At 43.8% G+C, this 11,718-nt stretch overlaps 1 protein-coding gene across 5 annotated transcripts in view; it reads left to right on the forward strand.

Annotated features, from left to right (window-relative positions):
* The window catches only part of LOC139542053 (agrin-like), a 409,208-nt gene extending 397,976 nt beyond the window's left edge, over window positions 1-11,232 (forward strand). For all 5 annotated transcript variants that reach the window (XM_071347046.1, XM_071347047.1, XM_071347049.1 and 2 more), the window contains 3 exons: window positions 2,254-2,478; window positions 3,252-3,355; window positions 8,548-11,232. In XM_071347046.1, coding sequence (XP_071203147.1) covers window positions 2,254-2,478; window positions 3,252-3,355; window positions 8,548-8,717 — 499 coding nt within the window. In that variant the 3' untranslated portion in view covers window positions 8,718-11,232. The remainder of the gene's footprint in view (window positions 1-2,253; window positions 2,479-3,251; window positions 3,356-8,547) is intronic.
* The last annotated feature ends 486 nt before the right edge of the window (window positions 11,233-11,718 follow it).

The following is an 11,718-nucleotide window of genomic DNA, read 5'->3' on the forward strand; positions in this document are numbered from 1 at the left end:
TCCCTTCGTGGAAATGTATTATGCAGCCAGGAGTCCAAGACTAGTCAGTATAGTATAAATACAGTATAATATATCCTTAGTCTGAGGACCTTATTATTTCTGAAAATCCATCCTGTTGAGGATTTATTGAAACTCATACCCAGGCTGTTGCACACACAAGTCTGGTGCGTAGCACTATGGCAGGTCTCTGTTCAAAAGTAGTGTACTTTCTAGTGAATGGGGTGCAATTTTAGACACATCATGTGATTTATTTGGAGCCCTGGGTACTGTGGGGTTAAGGCAAGGGGAAAGGAGTCCAAATATTGTATGTGTTTTGCTACTGACCGTTTGTGTCAAAAGGATTTCTATGACTCTAAATTCATCAGTCATTCTGTTTTGTGCATTTGTGCTTCAGTGAATTGAATTGGTGTTTTTTTAGAAAGATTAGTTATGCTTCGGAAAATCTCAAATCCAAATGTAGAAACGTTGCACTCCTTCCTCTCTGCTGGGTCGAATACTAAACATGCGTCAAGGTCGGTTGGCCATACCTGAACAGAAACTAAATGAAAAGCCTTCAAGTAATTATTCCGTTTAAACAATCCGTTCAGTCTCTTCACCACCGTTAGCTCAATCAGCAGTAGCACCATTTTTGGCCGGCCCGATGAGAGGATTAAATCAAACTTTATTTAACGTGGACCGATTTTATACGTAGTCAAGGGTCATTTTCTCTTTTCTTCCTTTTCTCCTCTCCTCCTGCCCTTTGTGGATAACCCCCTGTGCTCCCATAAGACTCTGTCTGTTTGCTGAGCAGACTCGTGTCGTGTACATGTCATGTCTGTCTTGTGTGATCTGTGTTTTGTGTTGTGTTGTGTTGTGTGCTCTCTGTTCTGTGTGCTTTGCCTATTTTTATTTTTATTTTTTTACGATCCTTTTCAAAACTATGAAAGTAGTTGAACCTTGTCGACTTCACAGTACATTACAGAGATTCCGATTAGTGACACACACACCACATACACAAGCACATACACCAAAACAAAGGTATGATTCTCTTGATATCCATCTCTTGAAGGGAACAATGGAGAATAAAGGAGCTGTTTAAAAATAGCATCCCTTCAGGAGTCTTTTTGTTTGAGGTCTGTACCAAATGGAGCTGTGTGTGTGTGTGTGTGTGTGTGTGTGCATGTGGCGTACATGGATGTGTGCTTGTGTGTATGTATGCCTTTGTGTGTAGGGGGGCGTGTGTGTGTGTGTACATGGATGTGTGTGTACATGGATGTGTGTGTGTGTGTGTGTGTGTGTGTGTGTGTGTGTGTGTGTGTGTGTGTGTGTGTGTGTGTGTGTGTGTGTGTGTGTGTGTGTGTGTGTGTGTGTGTGTGTGTGTGTGTGTGTGTGTGTGTGTGTGTGTGTGTGTGTGTGTGTGTGTGTGTGTGTGTGTGTGTGTACATGGATGTGTGCTTGTGTGTGTGTGTGTGTGTGTGTGTGTGTACATGGATGTGTGCTTGTGTGTGTGTATGCCTTTGTGTGTAGGGGGGCATGCATGAATGTGTGTGTAGGGGGGCATGCATGAATGTGTGTGTGTGTGTGTGCGCGTATGTGTGTGAGCGTGTGCAAACCACCACACCAGCTCCAGTTAGGCTCTGAGCAGCAGCCCCACTCTCACAGAGTAGAGACAGCTGTGGCAGTGACATGCAGCGCTCCCCATAGGATGGCCAAGGATGTCCCAGTCTCCACCCCTCTCCCCAGCTCCCTGACTCCCCCGTAGCACTGGCACTTCAGAGACTGAGATCAAACAGCACATTAGACAGCTTGCTCCGAACCCGCCAGCATCCTGCCTCAGTCCCCCGCCTCCACCACCACCACCACCTAACAGGAAGAACAGAGGTGAGCTACTGCACAGTTAGCCAAGGAGAGAGAGCGAGTGAGAGATACAGGACAAAGTGTCTTTACGCAATCTTCCTTCCACTGTCATCTTCTCTGCCTCATAAGGTTTCTCACATGACCCACTCAAGTGCTTTCAGATCAGTTGTCATGAAGGAAGCTAGACAAGAAATTAGGAAGCCAGTGAAGTGTATTGGGACACAGCCATCACTGGTTACCATTTAGAATCCAGCCCGTCACTATCAACCTGGAATCACCTCTCTGGGGTTCATACGTACAAGCAACACAGCCAGTCTGCAAACGTGGACTACTTCCCAGTTCACAATCACCTCACTTACTCTGCTCTTCAATAAAATAAGTCATTCTAATCTCCTCCTTCCTCCCCCTGCCCTGCAGTGAGAAGGCCCTGCTGGTGAACAAATTTGAGCTGAGCATCAAGACGGAGGCCACACAGGGCCTGGTGCTGTGGAGCGGAAAGGGCGTGGAGCGCTCTGACTATATCGCCCTGGCCATTGTGGATGGCCGCGTGCAGATGACCTATGACCTGGGATCCAAGCCTGTGGTGCTTCGCTCAACGGTGCGCGTCAACACTAACAGTTGGATCTGCATCAAGGCCAGCAGGTAAGGCGATGGCTAACGTGACATTGAACAGGAGCAAATCCTGACTTCAACTTGACTAACTTTTGATTTAGGTGGAAGTTAGGATTTAGCCCTAAGTGAATATTTATATTAGTGATCATTTTATGATAGAAAAGGACCAAACAGTGGAAAGGAAGTCATGAAATGTTCATCGTAGTGTTCGGCATACAGAGTGTGTGGTTTTCATATTTGCCTTCAATTTCACTCAGCTTGTAAGCAAACCGACAATCTAGCTTTGGGTTAGCTTTCATTCCACATTATTTAAACGTGGGGTTATGAATGCTATCTCAACCCATTCTGACATATCTCCAAACCCGCGTCATCCTACCACATAGTGAAGACTTGATACCTTTAAATCCATGGAGGTTGGTCTCATTTCAGCTCATTGGGAATGACAGCGATGCCTCCAACAAACTGTTGGGTGACTGTCTGCGTCTGAAATGGCACCCTATTCCCTATACAATGGACTACTTTTGACGATGGCTCATACAGGCTCTGGTGAAACGTAGTGCAAGATGTAGGGAATAGGGTGCCATTTCGGACGCACCCACTCTCTCCCCCTTCGCTCAATCAACTGCTAAGCACATAGTCATCAGACTTGATTTCTCTCAATTTTTACTACAAGCCAGTTGAAGTGAAATTGAGGACAATACCCAGACAGGCTGTAAACAACTCCCTCTTTCTCTCCCTATCTCCCATCTCTCCCTCTACCTTCCACCTTTCTGCCTCTCTCCCTCCCCACCCCCCTCTCTCAGAGCACTTAGGGACGGATCTCTCCAGGTGGGCAACGAGGCAGCAGTCACGGGATCGTCGCCCCTGGCAGCCACTCAGCTGGACACAGACGGAGCTCTCTGGTTGGGTAGGTGGACTAATAAGCCTGCAACAGGTCTTAGGGTTAACACACAGTGAAACAGACACACGGAGGCAGACACAGATGTACAAACATACACACACCCAGATGGGAATGCACACATGTAGACACACGATAGACAGACAGACAGACAAATCAAATAAATGTTTATTTGTCACATGCGCCACATACAACAGGTGTAGACCTTACAGTGAAATGCTTACTTACAAGCCCTTAACTTCTTTGAAATAGGGGGCAGCATTTTCACTTTTGGATGAATTGCGTGCCCATAGTGAACTGCCTCCTACTCTGTCCCAGATGCTAATATATGCATATTATTACTATTGGATGTAAAAAAAACTCTGAAGTTTCTAAAACTGTTTGAATGATGTCTGTGAGTATAACAGAACTCATATGGCAGGCAAAAACCTGAGAAAAAATCCAAACAGGAAGTGAGAATTCTGAGACTGGTCAACGTTCAACTCATCGCCTATTCAATACCAGGCGGTGTCAGAGGAAGGCCCTAAAAATGTTCAAGGTTCTACAGTCAATCACGTAAGATATGGATCTGTTTGCACTTCCTACGCCTTCCACTAGATGTCAACAGTCTGTAGAACGTGGAATGAAGCCTCTAGTGTGATGTGGGGCCGGATGGGAGGTGTTTCAGTCATTGGTCTGGCAGAATGCCAGTTCCTGGTCATGCGCTTTCCTCATGATATCACCTTGCGTTCCATAACTTCTACAGACACGAAGGAATGCTCCGGTTGGAACGTTATTGGATATATATGATAACAACATCCTGAAGATTGATTCTCTACTTAGTTTGACCAGTTTATTCGACCTGTTATATAACTTTTTGAAGTTCTCATCCGAGTTCGCCTGCATCTGCGGGAGCGTTTGGACATGTGCACTAAACATGCTAGCAAAAGTAGCTACTTAGACATAAGTATTGGACATTATCGAACAAAACAACGATTTATTGTGGAACTAGGATTCCTGGGAGTGCATTCTGATGAAGATGATCAAAGGTAAGGGAATGTTTATGATGTAATTTCGTATTTATGTTGACTCCAACATGGCGGAGAAATGTTGTCTCAGATTATTGCATGGTGTGCTTTTTACATATAGTTTTTTTTAAATCTGACAGCGGTTGCATTAAGAACAAGTGTATCTTTAATTCTATGTAAAACATGTATCTTTAATCAAAGTTTATGATGAGTATTTCTGTTAATTGACGTGGCTCTCTGCAATTTCTCCGGATATTTTGGAGGCATTTCTGAACATGGCGCCAATGTAAACCGAGATTTGTGGATATAAATATGCACATTATCGAACAAAACATAAATGTATTGTGTAACATGTTGTCCTATGAGTGTCATCTGATGAAGATCATCAAAGGTTAGTGATTCATTTTATCTCTATTTCTGCTTTTTGTGACTACTATCTTTTGCTGGGAAAATGGCTGTGTTTTTCTGTGGCTATGTACTGAGCTAACATAATCGTTTGGTGTGCTTTCGCCGTAAATCCTTTTTGAAATCAGACATGTTGGCTGGATTCACAACATGTGTAGCTTTAATTTGGTGTCTTTCATGTGTGATTTCATGAAAGATAGATTTTTATAGTAATATATTTGAATTTGGCGCGCGCTACATTTTTTCTGGCTTTTGACCAAGTGGGACGCTACCGTCCCACATATCCCAGAGAAGTTAACCAACAATGCAGTTTTAAGGAAACGAAGTGTTAAGTAAAAAATAGATACAGTTGAAGTCGGAAGTTTACATAAACTTAGGTTGGAGTCATTAAAACTCGTTTTTCAACCACTCCACAAATTTCTTGTTAACCTCTCTGGGATATGTGGGACGGTAGCGTCCCACTTGGCCAAAAGCCAGAAAAAATGTAGCGCGCCAAACACTGCCCAAACACACTATACCAGGCGGTGTCAGAGGAAGGCCCTAAAAATGTTCAAGGTTCTACAGTCAATCACGGATTACAAAAAGAAACCAGCCCCGTCGTGGACCAGGATGTCTTGCTCCCAGACAGACTAAACAACTTCTTTGCTCGCTTTGAGGAAAATACAGTGCCACTGACACAGCCCGCTACCAAAACCTGCGGACTCTCCTTCACTGCAGCCGATGTGAGTAAAACATTTAAACATGTTAATGCTCGCAAGGCGGACATATTCAATCAATCCTTATCCCAGTCTGCTGTTCCCACATGCTTCAAGAGGGCCACCATTGTTCCTGTTCCCAAGAAAGCTAAGATAACTGAGCTAAATGACTACCGCCCCGTAGCACTCACTTCCGTCATCATGAAGTGCTTTGAGAAACTAGTCAAGGACCATATCACCTCCACCCTACCGGACACCATAGACCCACTCCAATTTTCTTACCGCCCCAATAGGTCCACAGACGATGCAATCTCAACCACACTGCACACTGCCCTAACCCATCTGAACAAGAGGAATACCTATGTGAGAATGCTGTTCATCGACTACAGCTCAGCATTTAACACCATAGTACCCTCCAAACTCGTCATCAAGCTCGAGACCCTGGGTCTCGACCCAGCCCTGTGCAACTGGGTGGTACTGGACTTCCTGACGGGCCGCCCCCAGGTGGTGAGGGTAGGTAACAACATCTCCACCCCGCTGATCCTCAACACTGGGGTCCCACAAGGGTGCGTTCTGAGCCCTCTCCTGTACTCCCTGTTCACCCACGACTGCGTGGCCATGCACGCCTCCAACTCAATCATCAAGTTTGCAGACAACACTACAGTGGTAGGCTTGATTACCAACAATGACGAGACTGCCTACAGGGAGGAGGTGAGGGCCCTCGGAGTGTGGTGTCAGGAAAAGAACCTCACACTCAACGTCAACAAAACAAAGGAGATGATCGTGGACTTCAGGAAACAGCAGAGGGAGCACCCTCCTATCCACATCGACGGGACAGTAGTGGAGAGGGTAGAAAGTTTTAAGTTCCTCGGCGTACACATCACGGACAAACTGAATTGGTCCACCCACACAGACAGCGTTGTGAAGAAGGCGCAGCAGCGCCTCTTCAACCTCAGGAGGCTGAAGAAATTCGGCTTGTCACCAAAAGCACTCACAAACTTTTACAGATGCACAATCGAGAGCATCCTGTCGGGCTGTATCACCGCCTGGTACGGCATCTGCTCCGCCCACAACCGTAAGGCTCCCCAGATGGTGGTGAGGTCTGCACAACGCATCACCAGGGGCAAACTACCAGCCCTCCAGGACACCTACACCACCCGATGTCACAGGAAGGCCATAAAGATCATCAAGGACAACAACCACCCGAGCCACTGCCTGTTCACCCCGCTACCATCCAGAAGGCGAGGTCAGTACAGGTGCATCAAAGCAGGGACCAAGAGACTGAAACAGCTTCTATCTCAAGGCCATCAGACTGTTAAACAGCCACCACTAACATTGAGTGGCTGCTGCCATAAATATAATACATGTATCACTAGCCACTTTAAACAATGCCACTTAATATAATGTTTACATACCCTACATTACTCATCTCATATGTATATACTGTACTCGATACCATCTACTGCATCTTGCCGATGCTGTTCTGTACCATCACTCATTGATATATCTTTATGTACATATTCTTCATCCCTTTACACTTGTGTGTATAAGGTAGCTGTTGTGGAATTGTTAGGTTAGATTACTCGTTGGTTATTACTGCATTGTCGGAACTAGAAGCGCAAGCATTTCGCTACACTCGCATTAGCATCTGCTAACCATGTGTATGTGACAAATAACATTTGATTTGATTTAAAGGACATGGACTAGTGACCGAGGTACTGTTGAGCAACATATCGGGTTAACCTGAAATCTGACGCACATAGTACATTTCTGTCTGTAACAATGGTAGAAGTGTGCCAGGAATGAGGAATGCGCTCACTATGCATTGCAATGGATGTGAGAGAAACTCGCTGGCATGAAAAGAATTGGTCAGAAATGTAAGATGACTGTCTGGAAAGAGTGTCCAACTCTATTCCGGTATTGATTTGAGAAATGAAAAGCAATCTGACGAAAGTCAAAAGTTTTCTTTTCTCTGGAATTTGAAACGACCGAAGAAGCCTGTTATCTTTTTGAGTTCCATTTGACCTGAACTTCGCTCAGCGAAATGGCTTTTGAAGCAGCACACGCTGATAGATAGAATATTCTGGGGAAATGGCGCTGGTAGAATTTTTTTTCCCTTGAAATGCATTTGGTCGTGTAAGGTGTTGGGAAGGTGTGTGTGGGTGTTTTGAGTTAGGAGAGCCAGCAGGTAGAAGAACACATGACACACACACATAATCCCTCTCTTTCTCACACGCACGCGCGCACACACACATAATCCCTCTCTGTCTCACACACACGCGCGCACACACACACACACACCGCTGCGGATCCAAACAGGTACCGAGCACGCCCCACAGCTAGAATACATTATCCTTTCAGCAGGCCTCACATCAAGCAGCTCCTCGCTTTCAAATCTTCCTCTTTCACTGCTCATCATTAATTAATCTTTTACTCGCATAAAATTAGCCCTGTCGATCCCCGAATCAGAGGCACGCAATTCGATTAGAGGGGACAGAGAGAAGGGGGGAAAGAGCTTGACGGAATGGCCAACTCGGCGCAGCAGATTTAACAGGGACAAAAGCAGGAGAGGGAAGAGAGAGGGAATAAGTGGGAAATGGTGTCTTTGAGAGGGAAAGAGATATAGACAAAGAGTGTGTGAAAGTGTTTGATAGAGAATGAGAGACAGAAAACGAGAGAGAAAGATAAATCCAGGGGAATTATCAGAAGACGGGCTCCCCTTGGAGTGAATGAGAGAGGTGATTTCTAGTGACTGTACTGCTAGAGCAGGCCTCCAGAAAGGACCGCCTGTTTGATATGCAGTTCGTTCCTGTTCACCAGAGCTACATGTCTCTTTCTCATCATCTACAGCCAGTGTCAACATCACACAGTACTTTACAGCAGTTTGTTATCCTTTGTGGCAGGACACAGGCTGCTTTGTGGGAGATGCAAGGATGTGACCTCAATCTGTGGGGGTGCATGCATTTGTTGTGTGTCTGTCCATGCACCTCAGACACTGTGTCCTAAATCACCCTCTTTCTCTTCCCCTCTTTTCCTCCCCCTCTCTTTCCCTCCCTCTCACTTTCCCTCCCTCTCTCTCCTTCTCTGTCTCCAGGTGGCCTGAAGGAGTTGATGGTGGCCCCCAGGCTGCCTAAGGCTTACAGCACGGGCTTCGTTGGCTGTGTAAAGAACGTGGTGGTGGACGGCCGGGAGCTTCACCTGGTGGAGGACGCCCTCAATAGCCCCAAAATATTACACTGTTCCGCCGCTGAGGCCAAAAAATAGCCTGGCTAAACCACCCCCTTCATAAACTACATGTCTAATGCTGTAATTAAGTTCTATTTTTGTATAATTGTCATCGCTTTTTATATTGGAAAAAAATAATACATTGTTTTAATTTGTTTTATTTTGTTTTTATATACTGTATTTTTTTTGTTTGTTTATCTACGCCTCCCGTTCGTTCATTATCCCCTCCTGAAATGCCGGTGTAAATACCTTGCGTACATTTGTGTGGCGTCGCAAGACAAGCGAAAGTTGTATTAATTGTATTTGTTATTTTCAAACAAACGCGAACAAAACCTCCCTATCGCTCATAACTTGAACACTGGTGAACCACATTGGTCCTCTCTATTATTGCCTTGTCTTGGTGTCATATCAGTCACTACCACCCAACACAGCCTATAGACATAACCCTAACTCTACATACAAACATTCCCGTGTGAGGCAAATGCAGTAGAGACATACTGCAGTTACCTGTGTCATGTTCATTAGAGCACACTGTTACAAAACGTTTTACAACATTTTGAAACGAAAACAAGCGTGTCTTATTGGTGCCTCATGAACACAACTCTGGTATCATAGAACCCTATGCTTGCCCCTGATAGGACACAAGTGTATTCCATATTAGTTAAGAATGAGTTTCGGAAACCGCCTGATCAAACTCTTCAAACTCCTCATACAGCGCAAGTGCTCTGTTGGCTCTGAATCAATGACTGAGTCTCATTTTTGAACAAAGACAAAGTGCCCTGCATTCCAGAACAACTTACATATCATAATTTCAGAACATCAATCAAGAAATGTAATAATAATTTACATCAATAAATGTAATAAATATAGAGTATATAAATACCTGAGACTGTGAATATGTAAGATTGGTTCTCTTCTCATGTATTGTGCTTCTCATGTATTGTGCATATTCTGTTTTACAATCAGTAAAGCTAACAATGACCACTAGTTGCATGCAGTTTCTGCCGTGTTGATTTTGTTTTGTTTTTGTTCCGCGAATGTCTTTTCATTTTCTGAGGCGAACGTGACAGCGGTCAAGTGGATTATTTTACTCTCACCTGATTTCACTGAGCTTGTAGAACTATTTCATTTGGCTGGGTTCTTTTTTGAAAATGGTGTAACAGAACAAGTTGTTTTTACCAGAACTGGCCTGATGGAGGAGCTGTAAGATAAGGCTAAATAGAGGACACAGCTAGAGGAAGAGGAGAGATATCATACCAGGTGGGCAATGGGACCCTTCAATGCTCAGTCATGGAATGTTCAGTCATCAATGAAATTCTTCAATCTTTCAAACTTCAGAGTAAAAAATGTTTCTCAAATTGAAATGAAAACTGATACTCTTGCATTAAAGTAGAGTGGTCCATCTCTTTTTTTCTTTTTTTTCTTAAAAAAAAAACTTTATTGAATTAACTAAGCAAGTCAGTTAAGAACAAATTCTTATTTTCAATGACGGCCTAGGAACAGTGGGTTAACTGCCTTGTTCAGGGGCAGAACGACAGGTTTGAACCTCTTGCTGTTGGAAAGGGGATAATGTGATAAGTTGGGATATTGGGCAGCAAAATTTAAAGAAAGAAAACTGCTTAATAATTGCATAATTGCAAATAAACAAACATTCTGTAACATCCAAAAACTGCAATGACTGACATAAACCCACTCTGTTTTGATATAGAAGATACTTGGCAATATTGTTCACGTCATATTTTCCCCTTCTGAAACAAAGGTGGCCATTTTGTACGTGTAAATTTAGCATTGTGCAAAACTGTGGTGGTTATGTTTTTAGTACTATACACTGGAACCAAGAAGCCTGACTTGTCTGTTCACGACACACAATAATTATGTTCCCCATGTCAATGGGGAAGGAAAGGGGAGGGGAAGAGCATTGAAGCATATGGCTTTTGAGTCAAATCAAGGACTAGTTTCCAAAGCTAAGACCAGTAACCGTGTGTGCGTATGTATGGTCTACACCACTGCATTTCTATGTTGTATTACTGTTGAATTGGACCTATTCCAGTAGTTGTGGAATATGTCCTGTGTTATTGACACTCAGAAGTGACACTGGCTCAAGAGTAAGACGGGCACAATCTAATGGCGGGGTAGTTGAAACTGTCTATGAATTGCCTTAAAACAGGTCAACGGCTTACCGGTTGACAAAGTCGTTGTCCATACTGTTCTGTGCTCTTATTTTAGCCAGCATACTAGCCTCATCATCCCCATCGTGTAAATTAATATATAATAATTATATTCATAATAATGCTCATGACAAGTCATCGGAGAGCCTAAAAAATGTCTGCCTCTGGCTTTTACAGAAAATATACTATTTACTGTTTGAATCTATTTTCTGTTCCTTATTTATGTCTTCATGTGGATTCCCCTATCGACTGGCCTCTAAACTGCTGTTTGATTGGGACGCTCCTGAAGGGCAGTGCACCGAGTAAGAGTGGCATGACCTGACCGTTACTAACTTTATTACCTTTGTCTTTTGTTCCTACCACCATGAAATAAAATGTCAAACAGACCTGCCTCTGTCGCCTGTCTCCGTGGAATCCATCTCCTTCCGTCAAAACAACATCAGGATTACACCTTCATAAGCAAAACACCTTCATAAGCAATGCATAACGGCATCATAAGCACTAGCTAAACATTGATCGACGCTTACTGTACACGGTATGTCAATAACAACATATGTTTTACTCGTACTTATTAAAGTGTTACTGATTCCTAACCAACCTTATGTAGTTACTCTTGGATGGTTGAATTATATAAATATACATTTGTGCAGAATGAACTGCGGCCTTTACAATTCAAGCCATAGCTGAATAAGAGCTTGTGTAGGAGGGCACACATTCCAACATACGAGTACCTCCACAGATAACTATGAGTTCAGGACTAATGTAAAGTTGGAATGTCAACATGTGCGAAAATTAGATGGACAGGCAGGCAGCAATGCCATTCTCATTATTATTCTGAGTTCAACTCATGTGGGCTTTTGGACTGGCATCAG

This window comes from Salvelinus alpinus, chromosome 17 (assembly GCF_045679555.1).
Source record: "Salvelinus alpinus chromosome 17, SLU_Salpinus.1, whole genome shotgun sequence".
Taxonomy (NCBI): Eukaryota; Metazoa; Chordata; class Actinopteri; order Salmoniformes; family Salmonidae; genus Salvelinus; species Salvelinus alpinus.